At 51.0% G+C, this 21,020-nt stretch overlaps 4 protein-coding genes; all 4 read left to right on the forward strand.

The window, feature by feature from the left end:
* The first annotated feature begins 378 nt into the window (after nucleotides 1-378).
* Nucleotides 379-702, forward strand: CHC_T00002209001 (hypothetical protein). Its single transcript, XM_005713419.1, has one exon. It carries the CDS (start codon nucleotides 379-381, stop codon nucleotides 700-702), a length of 324 nt encoding a protein of 107 aa, XP_005713476.1.
* Nucleotides 703-3,597: 2,895 nt separating this feature from the next.
* Nucleotides 3,598-4,492, forward strand: CHC_T00002210001 (hypothetical protein). XM_005713420.1 is given in 2 exon segments: nucleotides 3,598-3,819; nucleotides 3,820-4,492. 1 exon segment carries the CDS (start codon nucleotides 3,598-3,600, stop codon nucleotides 3,817-3,819), a length of 222 nt encoding a protein of 73 aa, XP_005713477.1. The 3' UTR covers nucleotides 3,820-4,492.
* A 188-nt stretch (nucleotides 4,493-4,680) lies between these two features.
* CHC_T00002211001 (hypothetical protein) lies at nucleotides 4,681-5,130 on the forward strand. The gene has a single exon (XM_005713421.1). The coding sequence runs from the start codon at nucleotides 4,681-4,683 to the stop codon at nucleotides 5,128-5,130; it is 450 nt and encodes a 149-aa protein (XP_005713478.1).
* Nucleotides 5,131-12,019: 6,889 nt separating this feature from the next.
* Nucleotides 12,020-12,517, forward strand: CHC_T00002212001 (hypothetical protein). The gene has a single exon (XM_005713422.1). It carries the CDS (start codon nucleotides 12,020-12,022, stop codon nucleotides 12,515-12,517), a length of 498 nt encoding a protein of 165 aa, XP_005713479.1.
* Nucleotides 12,518-21,020: the final 8,503 nt, after the last annotated feature.

A 21,020-nucleotide genomic window follows, 5' to 3' on the forward strand; every position in this document is an offset into this window, starting at 1 on the left:
GCACCCCGTCGGCGACTCCGTCCCCGTCCCCGTCAAAGAGCCCCGAACCACCCAAGTGTCCGTGCACTTGCGGCTCCAAGAGGGACGCTAGGCGTGAGTGCCGCTACAAGCCGTACTGTCAGATCATGAAGTGCCCGCCGCCCGAGGTCCACCACCCGGTCCCCCACCACTACAACAAGCCGAAGCCTGAGTTCAAGTGCTGCTACTAACCGCATGTCGCCCCTGTCCACTAAGTGTTGTAGTGGAACTGTTCGATCTGACTCAGAACTGCCAGGAGCGGGCAGTTAGGTCGTTTGGATGATCTGTATCAGTTAGATGCGACCTTTTCCCCATCTTTCAATAAAGAGCCAGTCCATTTGAATCGTAAGCTTCGATCGTATGTCTACACGCCTTACTGACTCCAACAGTGCTGCGGGTGTAGTTCGTGAGCTGGGGGAGGGTCTCTTTTCCGACTGTAAGATGGACGTACTTCCGCTGCGTAGCGCCCAACTCGCAACAATGTTCTGGAACATATTGCTTCCGGTTGCACTTGGCCCAAGTTCTTCGAAAACTATAGTGTTCATTAGAGACACGAATGCATCGCAGCAAGTATGCTCTATGGTACAGTACAAATTTAAAAGCAAGGTGCAGGATACGCTCAGGAAGCAATTGTACCTTTGCGTGCAGTACATACATAGAGCACTAATCTGCAGGCGCCCGTGAGGTGATGTCAGCTCAGAACCCGAAGTTTTTGAGATCTGGGCTTTCGCGGAAACGGCATCACAGTGAAGCCTTCCTTCTGCATCAATATTTTGCCGGCGCGCATGTGTGTCCCAATGGCAGGAAACGAGGAAAACGGCGCGTGCAAGAATCTGGTACAGTGCGGTGGGCACGGATGCATACGGTATGCAGCATACGCCGACGAAGAGAACGGTGACATGCAACATGGCGACGGCTGCAGATTTGGGTTCCCCTGCGTACGGGCCCACTTGTCGCGATTCCCAGCACAGCCGGGTGATGACACTCTGACATCAGGGAAAGAACTCGGCATGATGCGGTTGCCGACAATTGCTGGGTGCTGAGATTTGCACTGCACAGCAATGCCACGGCCGCAACGTCCCGATGGGATGAAAGCGGCTCAGTTAGCTGGAAACGGTCAGCGGGAATATTTTGGTGGTCTCTGAGATAGGTTGTCACATGTGCAGATGAGAGCAACATGACATAACATGACAGTGACAGCGTCTCGCTCCACGCATATGAAAACTCACGCTCCAGTCCGGACAGCGCAATTTAACACGCAGGCGGGCATACAGCAGCTGAATTTGTGCGAGCGCACCGGCGGGGTTGGGATGCAAGTTACAGAGGGAGACCTTTACGGGCCCGCGGAAGGACCCTCTCTGCGCGAGCGCCGATCTTTGCGCGGGCGCGGTTTGAGGCATGTACAATATTCCGTGCCTTTTCCTTGCTGTACTCTGTGCAGTAAGTTTTTGGAGTCGGGTCTTTCCCATCTTCTTTTTGGCAGCGATGGTTAATCCTTGGGGCCGTACCATTGGGAAAACACTGTACATGTGCCATTAGCGTTCTCTCGACATAGCGGCTGCCAGATATTTGACATCTTGAGATTCAGTGTTGCATCATAACGCAGAAGGATATCCAGGACGCAAAAATTGATGATTGACGGACATGTCTGATGAGCCACGCCGTTGGATTCATTTTTATATATGACTTGGCAATGGTTGTGATGGTAAAAGGGATTCCCTTGGATGTTTTAAAAAGCGTATCCAGACAACTGGCATGCACCATATCTCTGGCAATCGGGAAGATTTATTCTAAATCTCTCCGGTTGTGAGATATATGGTGATACCCATTCCGTTGGCCTCTCCCGTGGTGACGCGCCCAACATTTTAGTGGCAAGCGTATCATCCCTCTTTGAATAGATATCTTTCTCGTTCATGCGACATATTCAACGTCGTGGATAACTATCGAGACAGGAACAAGAATCAACGAGCGGAAACTCACAAAAAGATCCTGCTGCACATCAAGCAGAATACAGTATTATAGATCCGGCCTTCAAGTTCTCCATCGCATCGCTTTTATGTCAGGGTAGCATCCAGATATAGCATTGGTGCATGTCCAGCGAGAGGTTGTAGCTGCGAATCAAAACACCAAACGGAAACAGATTCAGATTCAGAGTTACCACGTACGGTTCCTCACCTCTTGGCGGCTATTCGCTAATTCTTGAAGCTGCGCTGTTGATGATAACGTAGCCATCTGAAATCATTGTATTATCTCAACGTCATGCAACAATGCGGCAATTATTTTACATATTGTGTCATATGCATGTCGCGACATTAGACATCTTTCTTTGCATGGAACTGCGTACAGTATGCCGTTGAGGCTGAATCTCTGGCAGGAGCTATACTGTACATGTCCATGGTCGGACATAGGGCATAGACATATGAGTTTGTGAGGGTGAGCAAAGCAAGAAGGACGTACCGTACTAACATCTGAAAGATGAAGAGGCTGCACTCGGACAGAATGTCACAAGCGTAGTGCTGGTCGCTCTCTCAAGCGATACTGCCCGTACAGCTTTCAGTTACAGCCAACTGATGCCTCGCGATTAGTACAAAGTTTTCAATGAATGAGAGAATTCGCCTTTCTGGAAAATGATATGCACTCTCGTATTTTGCCTTGCACTGCGATCCTTTTCATCGCATAATCGATGACACACGCGCGATGGGCTTATGTTAAGAGGCGAATTCAAGCAATGCTTCATACAGTGGACCCCTGTCTTTTGTCTCCCCGCCTATGGAGCATAAAGCATCCCAATTACATGACGCTAACATGCTTCAAATGTGCTTCTGCAAGACTTCCAACTCTGGAAATCTTGCGATTGCGTTGGAGACGGTTGTCAAAACGTCGTATCAAGTTGTTTCCACCGAACGAAAAGGAACACTACAATATAAGCTTTGGTCTACGTTGCTATGTGTACTTTGCTCATCCACTTTTAACGCTTCGATTTTCAAGAAGTTGATCCAACAAACTGCCTGTCTGACATCACGGCTGGTAATCTCTTTCCTGAATAAATGCCGAGTGAACAGAGGCGGTTTCACTATTTTCACTGCTGTTCCGTGTAGAAATTACGCACACGGTCCCCACTCGTCCCGCTATTCTTCTTTTTATGCTGACTAATATGATTCGATTGATGCCACCAACTAGTAAAGCATTACTCGGGAAGGTGTCTTCTTCCACATGGAAAGATATGAAGCAGAATCAGGACCTATCGAGACTCAAGAACCCGATGGATTCCGCCTCCTTCATACCTCCAATCTTACATGTTACGGCTAGCATACCACATTCTCGCTCTTCATTCCCGTGAGCTGCATAAGTGGATCCCTCAGGGATCCATGGTACGAACGTCGGCCAGACCTAGAAAGCAACATCTATCGAAGGAGAGGCAAGTATTCGTCGTTGTACTGTACATCACTACCCACGCTTCTATACACCATCCTTAAAGAGCATCTTTAACTTGAACGCCGCTCCATTCTTGGCGATCCTGTGGGTTTGGAGAGTGCCGTCGTACTCGCACCTGTGCCTTGATGGAAGAAGAATACAGATATGCGATGGGCCAAAAGCCAGGCCTTCTTGCCGACTGGAAACCCAACGCTGCACAATTGCGATACTTCACCTCTGCAATCCTGTATATATAAGCACCTCTCCCCATACCAGAGATCTCCTCGTCTCCATCGTTCACACAACTTCGCATCCACGCTCACCACGGAAGAGCCACCACCTATCCAATTTCGCAACCGAACACCGACTGCCTACCACCTACAATGATCAAGCCAACGCTCTTCCTCGCCGTTCTGGGCCTCATCGTCGCCTCTGTCTTCGCCGCAGACACCCCAACTGCGGCACGTGCGGTACCGTACTACCCACCTCACCGCCCGAGATGCCCCTGCCGTTGCATCCTGGGATACTACGCTGAACAGACGGCTACCCGGATGTGCAAGCGTCGCCGGTTCCTGTACAGCTGCTCGGTGCAGGACTGCACCAAGCACTACCGCCCCGGAAAGACTTGCTGTGATGTTCACAAGCCATCAGTTACGCCCACGCCTACCCCATCAGTTACGCCCACTCCTTCGCCCAAACCGAAGTGCCCTTGCGTCTGCACGCGCAGGGGAGCTGCCCGCCGCGATTGCCACTACAAGCCGTACTGCGAGGTCACACGGTGCCCGGAGGATCACAGTAATGATCACCATACCAACCCCTATGGCCAGTACTACAAGCCGAGGCCGAAGTTCCAATGCTGCTACAAGCCGCACTATTAAGCCATGAGGGGTCCATGTCTCGCGTTGGGGGTCGACTGCTGGTAAGAAGTGAGAGAATGAGTGTAGCTCAGTTGTGGCCTCCTCAGTCAAACGGCACAAGGTCGTTCTGGACACATATACTATGTCCCATGTTGTTTGTAGTTCAGTTCCATCTTACTGCTTGTAAACTGGGAAGTTTATGATTTTGTTTAGAGCAAAGAATGTATTGAGCAGGTGTATAGGATGTCACACACATAGCCCAATACGCAGCGCCGTCAGTCCTTGCCTCATCGGCTGGTGGCGCCAAGCTTCCTCCTTGGCTTGCAGTTGTACGAGGAAGTGTGTCTGTTTGATAGCATGTGGAATTCGAGTAGCTCTTAAAGTAAACCTCATGTGCCCTTCGAGGAACACCCAAAGCCGCTCATGCCGCTCACTCCTGCGCTTAGTCCATTCGCACAGACTTGTCAAAGGGCAGCAACTGGACTTTTTCCGTATATGCCTTCGGACTGTTGGCGTGGAAATGAGTGTTTGCATTGTAGCATGTTGGGAGGGACAGAAGGGTAAACTCTGTTATAATCAACAAGCTTTAGTTGAACGTGTTCTCTCTCTCTTCTCTGTTTTTTCATTGTCCTTCCTTCCCCTTTTGTGTCTACTTCTAAATGTCGATGGCTTATATAGACTTTTTGTCGGTACGCTACAGCATGGCAAACTATTCCTCAGTTTCTCCTTAGACCTTTCCAGACGTCCCCAACGTTGTATGTTGGCGTTATGGAACTCGCGATTGAAGGGAGGCGTGCTTGGCGGTCTAGAGTATTCCAGGGCATTGCATCTAGAGTTCTAAAGGTATGCCCTCTTTTCTTATCTGCCCAATCTCCGCATTTGCCATCGTGGCATTTGTCACAGGTATTAATTTTTAGGAATATTTTCTAGACTTTCCCAGTCACTGCTGGATTCGGATGACACATCCAACATGCACTGAATTTAAAAGGATGGCATAGAACTCCAATATAATTTCTATGCCATACCTAAAAGAATTGTCAAAGGCGGAGTACAGTATCCACTAGTATTAAAGAGGATGGTATGGGAGATTGAAGGCAAAGACATAAGTAATTGTATGGAGATTAGTTATAGAGTGAAAGGATAGTTTATTGTAGTCTAGCACGTACTGTATTGTTCTAAGTTTCAGATACGATTTCTATAAAAGGCGCGGATTACGGACGGGGAAACTGTGGTACTGTGACACAGTACCTTGTGGGAAGTGTTAGCTGTCCCTCTCTTGCATTTGACATTATTTGATGCACCATGATGGTGCATGCATTCTAGAAGAGAGGAACTGTCTAACGATTCGTGTGGTTTTCCGGTAGTCAAATCCCTACATAAAGCCTCAAAGACCTGAGGTTCAAAATAATAAAGAGGCATCGATCCCAAGACCTCCACGAATTGTGGCGTGCTGGCAATAAAACCAAAAGGGGGCAGGCACAACCACTCACTAACCCTGAGAGCCACATAACCTGCAACCCCAAGTGTGTCCAACTTAAGAACCGCTTTGCAAAAACTATTCAACACAAGTAACTCACTCTGTTCATTTTATTAACCCTGCGCATCGCTAAAGTATCCTTGAAAACATCTCGTCAAGCCGGGCTTCTTCTCCCGAGAGTTTTACCGCGTCCCTTCATATTCCTGGCCAACCCTATCCCTTTCGCAACACAAACAGATGCTGCCGGCTATGGATCCCATATTTCATAGAAAGCATCCTTGTCCTGGATTGCATATTTCATTACTTCGTCAACTGCCGTGAGCCGTCAACGAACATGCAAATTTGATGTTTTTCGCAAAACTTGCCGGACAAGTAAAACCAGCCTGTACTGAGAAATCTCGGGACATGCAATCAAGAGGCAATCCCCAGGCATGTACCCTTTTTGAAAAGATCACAAAATCATAATTCATGCAATAGCATAGTTCTTCAACATGTACTCCAGCTAAAACGTTCTTGCAAGCTACTTTCCAAAAAATGGACACCGACCGTTTCATTCAAACCCCATCTTTGCTGCTACTATGACTACTTCCAATGCCTCGTCAATCTTTGCAGTTACCGCAAAACATCCTGCCGGGCGGCCTTTTCTTCTGCTGTCACACAGATGCAGTTTCGTTATCGGCCACGGTAAGTTTGCAGTTCTCACCTGCCCTGTCAGACCGCACAGGACAGTCTGTCCCGCAAATGACAGACTTATTACCAGCGAGCGACGACGAGTAAACGAGGAGTCATCAGTCTCTTGTTCACACAGGTTATGGGCACCTTCCGCTACCTTGCATAACACCACCTTCCCGTCATCGGAAATCAGCGACACAACCCACACCGACACGAACAAAACGATCCCTTTCACTGCGGAGGAGCCCCAGGCTAAACCCCACTCCACTCTTACATACCCGCACAATCTCATCCAACACCAACAACCAATACGACAAACCTCACGACAAATCACCAGACAAAAGACACAACACATCCAACGCCGACAACCAATACGACAAACCTCACGACAAATCACATGACAAACAACACAACACATCACACAACACACCAAACGACAAACGCCAAAACAAAAAGACAAGACATCAACACAAACCAAGACATACTCAACATGGACAAACGACCTGACATTCCACGCCTAGATTCCATGAACTACGGACCGTGGATCATCGCTACACGAGCAGCAGCACACACTATCAACTCCATCCAACACATACTAAGCAACCCCAACCCCCCACAAGATGACACAGACCTTGCCACATTCCAAAGAAACAAAAACTACCTACTCGGCAAGTTAATCACATCAATTCCCCCCAGATCGCCAACCTAATCCTCACCCCCACCAGCGACCCAACCCCGTACGAACTGATCCAGGCTGTCACGTCCCACGTGGACACGACCACCGCCTCAGACCACAAATATCTGAAGCAGCTCGCTGAACAAGCGCAATATCTCCCTGATATGACCCTGGAGCAGTACATCTCTGCCCACGAACAAATCCGGACGAGAATGATCGCAGCACGGTACCCAGAGATCTTAAACCCCAAAACTGTAGCATAAACACCCCCAGACGAACGAGCGTGTATGCGTAGTTCGACCTGTAGACCCCGTTCGAACGGGAAGACGGGTGAAGCACCAGCTAACGAGGCAGGGAAGCGGGCCCTGGTGGCGGTGTGGTAGAGCGGGAAGGTCGGGGACGAGCGTACGCACGGGCCGATCTACGCCTCGACGCCCCGGAGCAGCGCTGGGTAACGTACCAGCGCTGACGGGCGGAGGCGGATCTAGGCTCGCTTGCGCACGCGTGTGTCCCCTACCCGGTCCCTTCCTCCTAACGCACGCGAAGGCGATGGCGCGTAGTTACAATAAGCTGGGTGGACTGAACTTGGAGGTCGGTTGAGAACAAGTCCGTGCTTGTCGCCCCCGTCCGCCGTCGGTCCGCTCCTGTATTTAATGTTACAAAACCGTCTATCATCACGGAGTACAGTACGTACTGTGCTCGACGGCGCTACAGTAGTGCGCACCGTCAGCCAGTGGGCTGCTGGTACACGCGTCATACACGTGTAGTACACGTGGAGTACACGTGCGCTCGTGGCCTGTAAGGCTCGTGCCTTACAGCGCTGGATCCAATTTCTAATCTAATTACTTCGTCGATATACTACAAAAACCACTGTCGATTTCCTCATCGACGGGCTGCGATTCAACCCGTCCACCGCCACCATAGGAATCCATCTCAGAGCTCTAGATACTAAGGACACAAAAGACTTCGTACACAAGTTCAACCGTTTGACCATGTACAGGCAACCGACGCAATTTCAACCGTATGACATGAACGACGACGCAGGAGCCTCAAATTCAATCAGAAATTCAGCACCGGCCCCACAATGGTACAACCGCACCCCACGCCGGAACCTCCACGTCCCAAAACATCCATGCCGCTTCCACATGTCCCTCGGCGTCTCCCGACCCAGACACACGGACCTCGAACGCGACCACGCAGCACACCCCCGTCACAGTACATGCCAGCCGCCACGATCAAAGCCATACCACACAGCACGTGCCGCTCACGGTCACTTTGACTACAACAGCGACACCGAAACGGCAATGGACGACACGGCAAGCCAAGCCCCCTTCCACGACAACTGTACGTACATCCTCGATTTGGGCGCTCACCCGTCCCATATCAAAAACCTCTCTGCTATATACCAACCAAGGCCGATCTGCCCCAAAACAAAAACAGCCACCAACCACATCGTGCAATTCACTCACGCTGGGCAGACGACGATCAAGACGATTAAGGGACACATGCTCAAGGTTTCAGCCGTCGTTTCCCCGGACATGACAAGCAGCCTCCAAGCCAGAGGAGCGCGCACGATCCTCGCACCGCGACGCAATCCGAAACCACACACTCCACAGCCAACCCCCGCCAACTAACCTCAGCCAACCCACCCCTCATCACAAGTCGAGCACTACGCCCCATTACCACACAACAGATACCAAATACACCTTTACCCATACGCTCAACGCCAGCACCACACATCCTACCGATCCCTTGTAAGGCCACTGACCAAATCTTACACCACTGGCACCTGCGACTGAACCACGCATCCTTACGTACAATCCAAACTATCGCCAAATCGCGAACGATACACGGCCTTCCAGCATCCCTCGCCTCAACACGCCGCCCACTGTCATGCTCTGAATGCGCGCACGCAAAGCAGCGACCGGCACGCCATGCCCCCACTCAACATCACTACAGTACAGGTGAATACCTAAGCTCCGATACATGCGGCCTCATCCATCCTCGATCCAACCACTGCAATCACCACTTCCTCTCGTACATTGACGCGGCATCCCGGTACGTCATGCTTTATTTTCTGAGAACGAGAAGCGAAGTCAGCACCATCATGCCACAATTTTTCGCCATAATGAAACAACGCAACCGTCTCCCGAGTTTCTACCGCGCCAATAACGCACGCGAATTCAAGTCCAACCACTCATTCCAGACAGATGCCTCATTAGGCATCAAGTACGAGAATAACACCCCGCACCAACCCCAGGAAAATTCTATCTCAGAGAGAATTAATCAAACTCTCATGAACGCCGCCAGAGCCAACCTCCATCACGCCATCCTCCCTGACGCGTATTGGGAAGACGCAGTACGCGACGCAGCGTACAAATAAAACATCATCCCCACCGGGCAACCGGGAAAGCACCCCACACTCTGTGGCCACACGACAAGCGCAACCCAAACAACTTTTAATCTTCGGACAACTGGGCACGATCCCCATCTACGGTACCAAAAAGAAACTTGACACACGCAGCCGTACAGTACGATATATGTACTCCAACAGCCCCCAATCGATCACAGTGCAAGACACGCACACTCACAAGTACCACATCACTCGCACGCAGGACTTTCATCCTTACACAAAAGCACACGACCCCGCCGTCACCACTACAGCAGTCCTCCGCACCTCACCAGCTACACCAATCCCACTCACCACACCCGACCCAAGCACCAGATAGGAAGCTAGAACTTACCCAGACGCGGCCCAATGGGTACAAGCACACGACGCAGAACTGGATAAATTAGACAACACCGAAACCATCCAATGGCTAGCAGTCACACAGCTCCCCAAGCATACAAAGTTGATACCCCTCACAATGACGTTTCGATACATTCGAGACCACACCAGCACCGTCACCGCCCGAAAAGCGCGATGGGCAGCCAGAGGCGACCGCATGACCCCAGGCACGCACTATGATCCAGAGCAAGTAACGACCTATATGGCAGACAAGACCACAGTACGCCTACTGCTCGCCATCACCGCCTCACACAACTGGTCCCTCGAGCACATGGACATCCGCTCAGCATACCTCCACGAAAAATTCCCCCAAACAAAACCAGTGTATATCAAGCAACACCCCCGCTTTGACGGGACTCTTAAACATCCAGGCAAAGCGGGACTCCTCATGCGCAATATATGTAGTACACCGCAGCCAGCACGAATTTATCACAACGGCCTGTCCAAACATCTGACCTCACACGGATACAAACCTACTCAGGCAGACCCCTGCCTTTTCTACAAAAAATCCGAACAAGGTCTCATCCTAGTGGCCATTAACATGGATGACTTCCTCTCAGTGGCATCCTCCCAAACGCTGCAAGACGAGATCCACGCCGTCCTCACAGCCAAGTACAAAATCAACCGCCTTGGCTTTCCAGCAAAGTACCTCAAATGGCACGTACAACGCCTCGCCAACTTCGCTATATACATATCCCAACCAAACGTTGCTCGAACTATACTCACCATAAAGGGCATGCTCTCCTCCAACGCAAAGCGCACACCGCTACCGCCCAAAGCTTTCACATACACAAAAGAGGAACCACGCCTGGACCAACAGCAATCATTCCTCTTTAGATAGACAATCGGCGATCTCCGCTACTTAGCAGACAGCACAAGACCCGATACACACCCCACTGTCAGCATTCTCGCATTCGTCATGCACAAACCGGCGCGCACGCACAAAAACCACCTCCACTGGCTCCTTCGTTACCTAAGCAGCACAAAACACGACGGAATCCTGTTCAAGGCAAGCACACCGAACGCCCGTCCCAGCCTCCGCACATACAGCGACTCAGACTCCGCCAATGACCACGCACTCTGCTCCAAAACAGAAGTTGTCCACATGTTCCACGACGCCCCCATAAGATGGACATCGGCACGGCAATCCGTAGTCGCGGACTCCACGTGTGAAGCCGAATACGTGGTAGCGACGGCGGCAACACAACAAGCACATTGGATTCACCGCCTCCTTGTCGATGCGCACACACCGGAAACCCAACCGACCCTCTTTACGTATACAACAAGGCCGCGATCCTCGTCGTCCAAAACTCGGCCCCAACCAAACGCCGAAAATTCATTGACATCAAACACCACCTCATACAGAACCACATACAAAGAGGAACGGTCAAGATTCACCACATACCATCCGAGGAGAACGTAGCCGACTACTTCACAAAACCCCTCGGACCCCAACGCACAAAAAACCTTCTCAACAAACTCAGCTTCGTCGACCCAAAACCCGTATTAGCGAACCCGGGGACTGTCAGACCGCACAATCACATGCGCCAATAGTCATTTTGTAGTTTCAGACCGCATAGGACAGTCTGTACCGAAGGGAACAGACTTATAACCAACGAGCGACGACGAATAAACGAGAAGTCATCGGTCTCTTGTTCACACATGCCCCGCAGTACGAACAAGAATTTAATGAACAGAGCTATTCCATGTTGAGATCCACGTCCGAAAACTGTGAAAAGCATGAATGTAAGATGCTTTCGTCTTTGCTGGCGATGATGGCTGCGGGGCGGCGGTTTTTTATACTGCTCATCATGAAATTCAAGATCTCTCCGAGGAGAAACTCATTCTCCAAGTTGTACACACTACAATAAAACCTGTTCAGTCATAGAACATAGCTTCACTGCATGCCATCAAAACCTTGATCTTGGTGTTCTCAAGAAAATCTACGAAGCAAGATTGGGAACAGCTGTTGGGCCTGCGTTTTCCCCTCAACAATAGCGAAATCACCAACCCTCGTATCTGTATAAACCGCTTGAGTCAGCTTAACCTTCTGAGTTCCCATCACCCACAGCCCATCACCAACAGGAAGAAATTTCACACCACTCATCCAAACAATCATGAAGTTCATCCTTTTCTTGGCCATTGTCGGCCTCGCCCTCACCTCTGTCTTCGCTGAGGACATTCCCACTGAAGCCCGCAGCCGCAGCTATCGTCCCTGCCCATGCAAATGCCTCGTTGGGCGTGGTGCCAGACGTGCCATCCGTGCTTGCCGCAGCTACCGGTTCCGGTTCCACTGCGAGGTGAGCACCTGCTACTACCACGGTAAACCTGGTACGCAGTGCTGTGACAAGGATGAGCCGAGACCGTCCGCGTCTCCATCCAGCACCCCGTCGGCGACTCCGTCCCCGTCCCCGTCAAAGAGCCCCGAACCACCCAAGTGTCCGTGCACTTGCGGCTCCAAGAGGGACGCTAGGCGTGAGTGCCCCTACAAGCCGTACTGTCAGATCATGAAGTGCCCGCCGCCCGAGGTCCACCACCCGGTCCCCCACCACTACAACAAGCCGAAGCCTGAGTTCAAGTGCTGCTACAAATCGCATGTCGCCCCTGTCCACTAAGTGTTGTAGTGGAACTGTTCGATCAGATTCAGAACTGTCAGGAGCGGGCAATTAGGTTGTTTGGATAGGCTGTATCAGTTAGATGCGACCTTTTCCCCATCTTTCAATAAAGAGCCAGTCCCTTTGAATCGTAAGCTTCGATCGTATGTCTACACGACTTACTGACTCTAACAGTGCTGCGGGTGGAGTTCGTGAGTTAGGGGAGGGTCTCTTTCCCGACTTAAAGATGGACGTACTTCCGCTGCGCAGCGCCCAACTCGCAACAGTGTTCTGGAACATATTGCTTCCAGTGTGCGCTTGGCGCGAGTTCTTCGACAACTACTCATCAGGGACACGAATGCATCGCAGCTAGTATGCCCTATTTATACATTACAAGTTTAAAACCAAGGTGCAGGATACACAAAGGAAGCAATTGTACCTTTGCGTGCAGTACATACATAGAGCACTAATCTGCAGGCGCCCGTAAGGTGACGTCAGCTCAGAACCCGAAGTTTTTGAGATCTGGGCTTTCGCGGAAACGGCGTCATGGTAAGGCCTCCCTTCCCTGCATCTATATTTTGCCGGCGCTCATGTGTGTTGCACTGGCAGGAAACGAGGAAAACGGCGTGTGCAAGAATCTGGTACTGTGCGGTGGGCACGGATGCATACCGTATGCAGCATACGCCGACGAAGAGAACGGTGAAATGTAACATGGCGACGGCTGCAGAGTTTATCTTCCAAAACTTGAGATGAAATCAAAGAATGTATACATTTTGCCAGTTCGAAAGATGTTAGTATATCGAAAATATAGAAACTTCGGGTGTTCCTGAAAATAAAGAATTAATACGAACAATTTGAAGGTCCGCAAGCAGATGAACAAAGCACCACGACAATTTCCTGAACGGTTTTGCGTCTACTCCTGCAATTGCACGGTGCGTGTTCTCATTGGTGTACAACTTTCAGAAAAAGCAGTGACCACAGAAGGTGAGCGAAGCGAGACGAGATTGGGCGACGATGGCTGGGAAGGTCCCAAAGCATAGCACAAATATTAGGGGCTACGCCAAATAATGCCCAGCTCCCCTTGCATTCGGGCAGGGTGCTGATACAGGGGCAATTATTCGCCGTGTTGCCCCCAGTTTGGGCGAAGCGTGTTGCGGCAATTGGGAGTGGTCTCGGTATCGTTCGTCCTGCATAGACGGAGATCGTCTGCAAGAATTTCGGGAACTCTTCAAAATCACTAGTGTCTTTTTGTTGAAAGTGGCACCAGTATCAACCTTGATCCGCCACAGGGTTGGTACTGTAGTGCCCCAATGACCGAATTTATGTGTTCAAAAATCGGACCCAAAATTGGAATCGTTGAAAACGCTCTCGAAATCAAGGTCCCAGACATTTGAGCGTCCACGCCCGCGCATGCATTTGCGCCCACGCCGGATCCCTACAAAGCTAACATCTCCAATACCCGATAGCGGGTTAGTCCCCTCATGGCCATACGGATGCCATTAGTGCAATACGGCAAAGATAAGGCTAATTGCGAATGCTGTAGTTACATAGCACCTATTGTAGAGCTACGATAGAGCCGTGTACTTAAGCGGACAGCTCCGGGCAACTGCAGCGTCTGTGCCACAGATCAACAAAGGTAAATTGCAACAACCACTACCACACGGAAAATTATCACTTTTCGAGCATCTCCAGAGCATTTGCCCGTACCACTCTGCCCGAGGCATGCTCTTGAAAGGTGCCAAAATACATTTGAGAACAAATTTATGCGTCCCGGGCAGCGTACCTAACATCGTTTTGTAAGCTTCGCTTTACCCCATTTTTATACGGCGAAAGTTTTGTCCCCTTATGGCATAGAGCTCCCCGCCACTTTTATCAAACAGACCCCAGAACACATTTGCCCGCAGAAGCCTCATATGTCAGAAAATAAATCAGACTTGACGAGTAGAAGTAGTTCAAGGAGCAAACGTTTTGCATTTTAGCGAAAGGTACCCCTCTTTAGGAATAATTTTCGTTCTATATACTGGAGCATTTCCAAAAAGCTTCTGTGCTCCTCAGCGACATGCGTGGAGGAACTAACTTATCCCAGTGCCCCTTATCCAGGAGGGTCTCACTGCTCTCGTCACACTGGACAGCAAAGCACGGGACCTCATCGTCGACCGGTTCGGTATATCTGCCATCGGTTCATACGGGAGAGACGCCGTCGACGAGCTGCTGTGTCACGTCCGAGCGGTATTGTACTTCGTATTCGTACTCCGCTAAGCGCAGGCGCCAATGTGCGAGCCGACCAGAATTGCCGCTAAATGGAGAACCCAGCATAGGGCCTCGTGATCCGTGGCGAGCTTGAAGGCTCTCTCGCATAGGTACGGCCATAGCGTGAGTATGCTCCACACTACGGCCAAGCATTCATTTTCGGTAGTCGTATAATTGCGCTCCACATCGGGTAACGTGCGGCTCTAATATTCGATCGGTCGAGTACCTCCTTCGGGTTGCTCCTGTAGAAGGGCGCAACCCACTTGGTGTCCGCACGCGTCGGTGTCCAACGTGTACTAAACTCCGTAACGGGGCAGTGTGAAGATTGGCGGCGACACGAGGCGTTGCTTCAATTCCTCAAACGCCGCGTATTCCGTATTGGTAAATGTCTCGAATTCGTGGGGCTCATTCTCGCCGGTCTTCTTGTTCAGCAGCGCGGCAATCTTCGTGAATCCTTAAACGAACCGTCCGTACACGTTGCACATCCCAAGAAAGTATCGCAGCTTTGTTTGGTTCGTATGTGCGCGCGCTCGATCGGGATGACGTTGCGACGCTCCTCCTCCAATCGTCCCGGACGTATCACGTGTCGGAGATAGGTTACGGAGGTGTCTAAAATCCCGCGTTTCGACAATTTTAGCGACACGCCCGCATTATGTAGCAGCCGTACTACCTCGCGAACGTGCGTTATATGTTCCGAAACGGATCGCGAGTAGAAAATGATGTCATTGAAGTAGACCATCGCGGTGATCCATTTCACGAGGGATAGGATGATATCAACCGCTCGTTGAAATGTCGCGGGCGCATTCTTGAGACGGAACGGCTTACGTAGAAAGCGGTGGAGTCCAGAGTGCGACGCGAGCATGGATTAATCGCCATCCTCCTTGGCGATCTCCACCGGCCAATACCCGGTATTACATTCAAGCGTGGTAAGACAGTGACATCGCCTCGCTAGTCGATACATTCGTCCATGCGCAGTAGAGGGTAGGAATCGCAAACCGTACCGGCATTCAGCTTGCGATAATCACCGCAGAACCACATGGTCCCGTCCTTTTTTGGGACGAAGACCACCGGGCTCGCCTATTCGGCCGATGTCCGTTCGATGATTCTCGCGCGCAGCATGCAGTCGATCTCCTTCTTCTCCCTCTCGCGCGCGATCTGTCCGGCTCGGTAGGGCGCTTAGTAGATCGCCCTCGCACCGGGCTTCATATCGATGCAATGGTTTGTGGCGTCGATCTTACCTAAGCGGCCGAACCACATGTTCTTGAACCGGGACAGCATGTCCATAATTTCTGCCCGAACGGTACTGTCTTCTGCGCCAATGTGTATGTCCTCTTCCCACGAGCGCATCTTCTGCGCGTCCGTATCTGTCCGCTCATCCGCTTGAGCGAAGTTGCCACTGTGGGCGTCGTCCGTATCCGGTTCGTCGCGTCGCGCGTGTCCTTCCCTAACGATCGAAGATTTAATCTTATAATACAATAAGTAGTAGTAAGTGTTTTATAGTTGCTTGAACAAACAATTATAAAGTTTTAATACAATAAGTATAGTTAAGTATAGTATAATACAATAAGTATAGTTAAGTATAGTATAATACAATAAGTATAGTTAAGTATAGCATAATACAATAAGTAGTAGTAAGTGTTTTATAGTTGCTTGAACAAACAATTATAAAGTTTTAATACAATTATATCTAAGAAGAATGGGATTCGAACCCACGACGTACGAAAGTTTTTTGCACGTGACGATTTAGCAAACCGTTGTTTTAAACCACTCAACCATCTTCTTCCTTCTAGGTAAACGTTTTTTTAAACGGGTCTATTTTTCGTACAGGAGTTGCGACTCCTGTACGAAAAATACTTATTGTATTATACTATACTTAACTATACTTATTGTATTATACTATACTTAACTATACTTATTGTATTATATTCAATTTAATTCTTCCTTCAAATCTTCGCCTCTCGCAGCTCCCTACGTAGCGGTCGCGGATTCTCTTCTGCCATCTTCTGAGAGGGTTCTTCACGTCGGGCGCATTCCTTTGTAGTTGAGTAATTTCATCCGCCTTCGTCCATAGCGGTTCCTCCGCGTGACTTGCGTTCCTCCGTAGCGGTCGAGGAATTAATTTTGTTCCCTTCTCGTTCCTTAGTGTTGGCCTCTCACGGAGTCGACGCCCCAAGTGTCAACATGTTTGTGGGGGAAGGCAACGCCAGACCGACAAAGGTATCCTCGGGAACGTGGACCGCGCGGTGTCCGAAGTACTGACCAGTACCGTAAACTGCTCGCCCGGGAAGAGGTCCATGACACCCTGAGCCATTAGGCATAAATTCGTATGCGCTGTTTTGGGGTGGGTTTGCAGGAAGCGAAGCCCCCCATCGGTGTTGCAACGGGGACCATCGCTTGGGTCATAGGGGTATCGTGACCCCTTTGACCACGCTAATCTTCCGTGAGGGTACGTTCGTAGGGACTGCGTGCGCTTCCTGTCGGCCATAGAAGAAAAAAATGGATTTTTTGAGTGCACCTACAGTGCAATTTGAGATTTTTAGCATGTTTGAGTGCACTGTGAACGCGAATTGTTGCCGCTGTTGGCCACACAACTTCCTATTGGTGGCGCTTGGAGTGCACCCAGAGGGTGGCATGAGTGTATGATAGTCCTGCACTCATACCGCCCTCCGAAAATGCTATGTAACCTGGAGTGCGAGGTGAGTGCACTGTGCATTGCATGCTGCATCGCATTTCGTAGTGCACTGTGCATTGCGTGCTGCATCGCATTTCGTAGTGCACTCACTCTGCACGCAACTTGCGTCCAAGTCCACAGTTTAGATGGAGGTTGGAGGCGAGGGGGTGGAATTTGGAGCTCGGCAGTCAACTTGGTATTCGTTGAGACGAGAAGATGGTGGGCAAGTCACGTGCAGCAAAGCAATACCACTTTGCTGCTTGCGCTTCTTGGGCTGGTTGATGGGTTGCGTAGAGGGCCAGAGGTCAGAGGAAGCGATGCGCTTCAAGTGCGTAAACTGACTCGTAAACTAACATTGACAGGGCCCCTTCCCTGGGCAGTTGACGGAAGCTGTGCCAAGGCGGTGGCAGATTTGATGAAGTGAGAAATATCCGATTCTGACTTTCAAGTAACTTATGCGCAACGTGGTCGTCGACGACAGAGAAGACAGCGCGAGCTCGAGCCTCGCATCAACCTGGTCTTCCACCTTGTTGCTGACGCCAATCTTTACGCGCACATGCAATAACTACCTTAAATAAGCTTCCCTACGTATTTCCGGCACGCAACACCTCCGAGCGTATCGCTAAAAGTACTCCCGCGACATCGCACACACCGATCCACCCCACCTCCACTCAGTCATGTAATTCCATTGGATTCACTACGACGGCACTGAAGAGAGCGAATGGCAGTCTGTTGGACACCCTTGAGCTGCCTCCTTCTGTTGCGATTGGACAAGATGGGAAGATCTACCTTGGTACTCTGGGTGGCAGCGTCCAATTGGTAGAGTACGACGTGGATACTCTTAAGATGTCATCACAATGTCACTCTAAAGCATTGAAAGCTGCTAAGTACACAAAAAACAGTATTCCTGCTGTCCGGGATATTCTCGCCATAACATTCGATCCGCGTGACAAGGAAATGAAACCATACGCGTCGACAAGTACGATATTCTGGAATGAGCGGGAACGTGTAGATCGGAGCATCAAGGACATATGTTCGAATGAAGCCGTTGGCCGTTTGAAGCCGGGCACTGATACAACAGACTCAGGCGTCTGCTTGGTGTACGACAAGCGAATCGTCAGTTGCATTCCTGTCTCCAATCATGACCACTCAGTGAACGGATTAGTGTTTAGCCAGGACGGCGATTTTCTGATTACCGTTGGTGGAAACACGAACATGGGTTTCCCGGGTTACAAGCTTAGCGGATACTGAGAATCGGAGTACTCTGCTGCCGTTTTCATAGCTCGACTGTCGAAGCCCAGCTTTGATGGGGAGATAAAATATCGGTTCCCTACCGAACCGCGCAAGCTCAAGATGATTTCTGGAGATGTGGATTTGTACGCGACTGGGTTGCGGAATTCGTTCTCAATCACCATGACAGGGAACTGCAAATTTACGCTACGGAAAATGGACCGGTTTGAGGCTTTGGAGACCTCGCTGCCGGGCTCCCCGCCGCCCACTTCGACGCCCTGCTCCCCTTCCTCCGCGCGTACGCGCGTGGCCGCCGCGGCCGCGCCGCCCGCGTCATCCACGGCGACCCCGTCCTCACCAACGTCTTCGCCCGCGTGCACGGCGGCATCGCCCTCATCGACATGCACAGCGCACAGGGAGATGCCCGCACGCTCGCCGAAGACGCCGTGTACGACGTCGCAAAGGTCGTGCAGAGCCTCTCCGGATACGACAACATCCTTGCTGCCGTCCCCGTCGACGCTTTGTCGAGGCCAGGTGGAGAAGGGCGCAGGGCGTCGTCAGGGGGTATGTGGAAGATTCGTACGGCGTGGATTGGGGAGACGTCGTGCTGGTTGTGTGTAGCTTGTTCACGAGCTTGATCCCGTTGCATGAGGGCGCACGGAAGAAGAGATTGTTCGCGAGCGTGGCGCGGAGACTGCTCGAGTGTGTGCTGTGTGGGAGGACGGAGGAGGAAGACGTTGTTAAGGAGGTTGCCAGAGTTCTGAGGGAGGAAGTTTGTCGAGTAGATAGTGGAGAGTCTTGCTGCTTAAGTGGGTAGCCACGCGCATTCGTAAAAGCCCTTCTGCAATGAATGAAACAGAAAACTTGCGGGCACTGGGGTAATTTGTTAGTGCCCGCGCATCTTGCATGTGTTCATGACATTTGACTAGAATGCGTTGGCAGAGGAACAGCTCACGCAGGCACGCTCCTTAGTTGGGAGACGTGATTTGGTCGGACATGCGTAGACGTATCCGAGCTGTCTTGTCTTCAAACGTCCTTTTGCGCTTCTCAAATTTCCCCCGTTTTTAATTTTTTTGGATGGATCAAGAGACACAGACTCCGTTTGGGAACCCCCGTCCTCTCAAACGGCAACAGTCACGGCTCCCGTCTCCCACCCCCTCACTCCATGCCAGAACAGGCAGCCGTCCCCGACCAAGAAGCCTCGCCGCCGGATGCCGCGGAGCAGGGCAACGTTGAGCAATCGACTGCGACCGAAAGCCTCGTTGCATAAGAACCACCGCATGTCCACGCGGATACGTCCGAGGACCCCGCGATCACTCCCATCACAGCCGCATCCTTCCACACGCCCGAAGTCGTCTCCAACGTAAAGGGCGTGTCTGTGGACGTCTCGCTCGACCGTGGCGCCCCCCCCGACATCGACGTCGTCTCCGACTCGGATCACACGCACGCATCCCAGCCGCTCTCGGGGCCACATCGCGTTCCGGACGTCGATCGCGACTCCGACGCGATCCTGGGCAAGGAGGACCCCATCGATGTCGACGGGACGGAGGATAGCTTCGACGAGGCCGACGACGATGACGTGGCCGACGTTGTCGATGAAGACGTCGATGAGGACGACGCGAACAGCGCGAGTGAACGTGAGGATGGGAAGAGGGGAGATACAATTGATTGGACGGAAAGTGTCGAGAGAACCCCACCGACGAAGAGACGCGACATGGGGGATGTGGAGGAGCACTCCGAGGTGGAAGAGGAGGTGCACGAGGAGGACAGTGAGCACGAGGATGCCGAAGAGCATGAGGACGGCTTGCACACCCCGTCAGATGGGGGCCATGGCGAGGATGACGCCGCTAGCTCGTATGCGGACGCAGCGGATGTGGCTGAGGGGGAGGTTGATATTGACAAGCATGAGGCAGACAAGGCTAGCGGCGAGGGCGAAGACGCTGCAGAAACCACCGTCCACCCCGGGGACAAGGGAGTTACACCGATCACAGCAATTAACCTGGACCAACTTAATTCTGAGGCCCCTTTTTCAGGTCTATAACCATATTTAACATGGTCCGGATTAATTGTGAACCCAGATTAATATATGGTCAAATCAGATATAACATGGTCCAGTTTATTTGTGAACCACTGGATTAACCTTGATTTCTAACATTGCTGACAAGTATTCAAGAAATTACGGCTCTACTTCTTGCCCATTGAAATGGACACGATGCTTGAATATTATTGTCTGCAGCTCAGAAAAGAGCTGCTTCTCCTCCCAAAGACCATATCGAGGCAGCGACATGCGTTCTTGCCCTTTTTGAACTCTAAAGGCGACTTATCATAAGATTGTTTCCTCCAGGTCAAAACCAATAATAACCTGGTCCAGTT

The sequence above is a fragment of the Chondrus crispus genome, genomic scaffold (assembly GCF_000350225.1).
Source record: "Chondrus crispus Stackhouse genomic scaffold, scaffold_13, whole genome shotgun sequence".
Lineage (NCBI taxonomy): Eukaryota > Rhodophyta > Florideophyceae > Gigartinales > Gigartinaceae > Chondrus > Chondrus crispus.

What these genes read in the sequence shown, in the direction of transcription:
- CHC_T00002209001 (XM_005713419.1), top strand. Translation starts at nt 379, where the DNA reads ATGTCTACACGCCTTACTGACTCCAACAGTGCTGCGGGTGTAGTTCGT.
- CHC_T00002211001 (XM_005713421.1), top strand. Translation starts at nt 4,681, where the DNA reads ATGTGCCCTTCGAGGAACACCCAAAGCCGCTCATGCCGCTCACTCCTG.
- CHC_T00002212001 (XM_005713422.1), top strand. Translation starts at nt 12,020, where the DNA reads ATGAAGTTCATCCTTTTCTTGGCCATTGTCGGCCTCGCCCTCACCTCT.
- CHC_T00002210001 (XM_005713420.1), top strand. Translation starts at nt 3,598, where the DNA reads ATGCGATGGGCCAAAAGCCAGGCCTTCTTGCCGACTGGAAACCCAACG.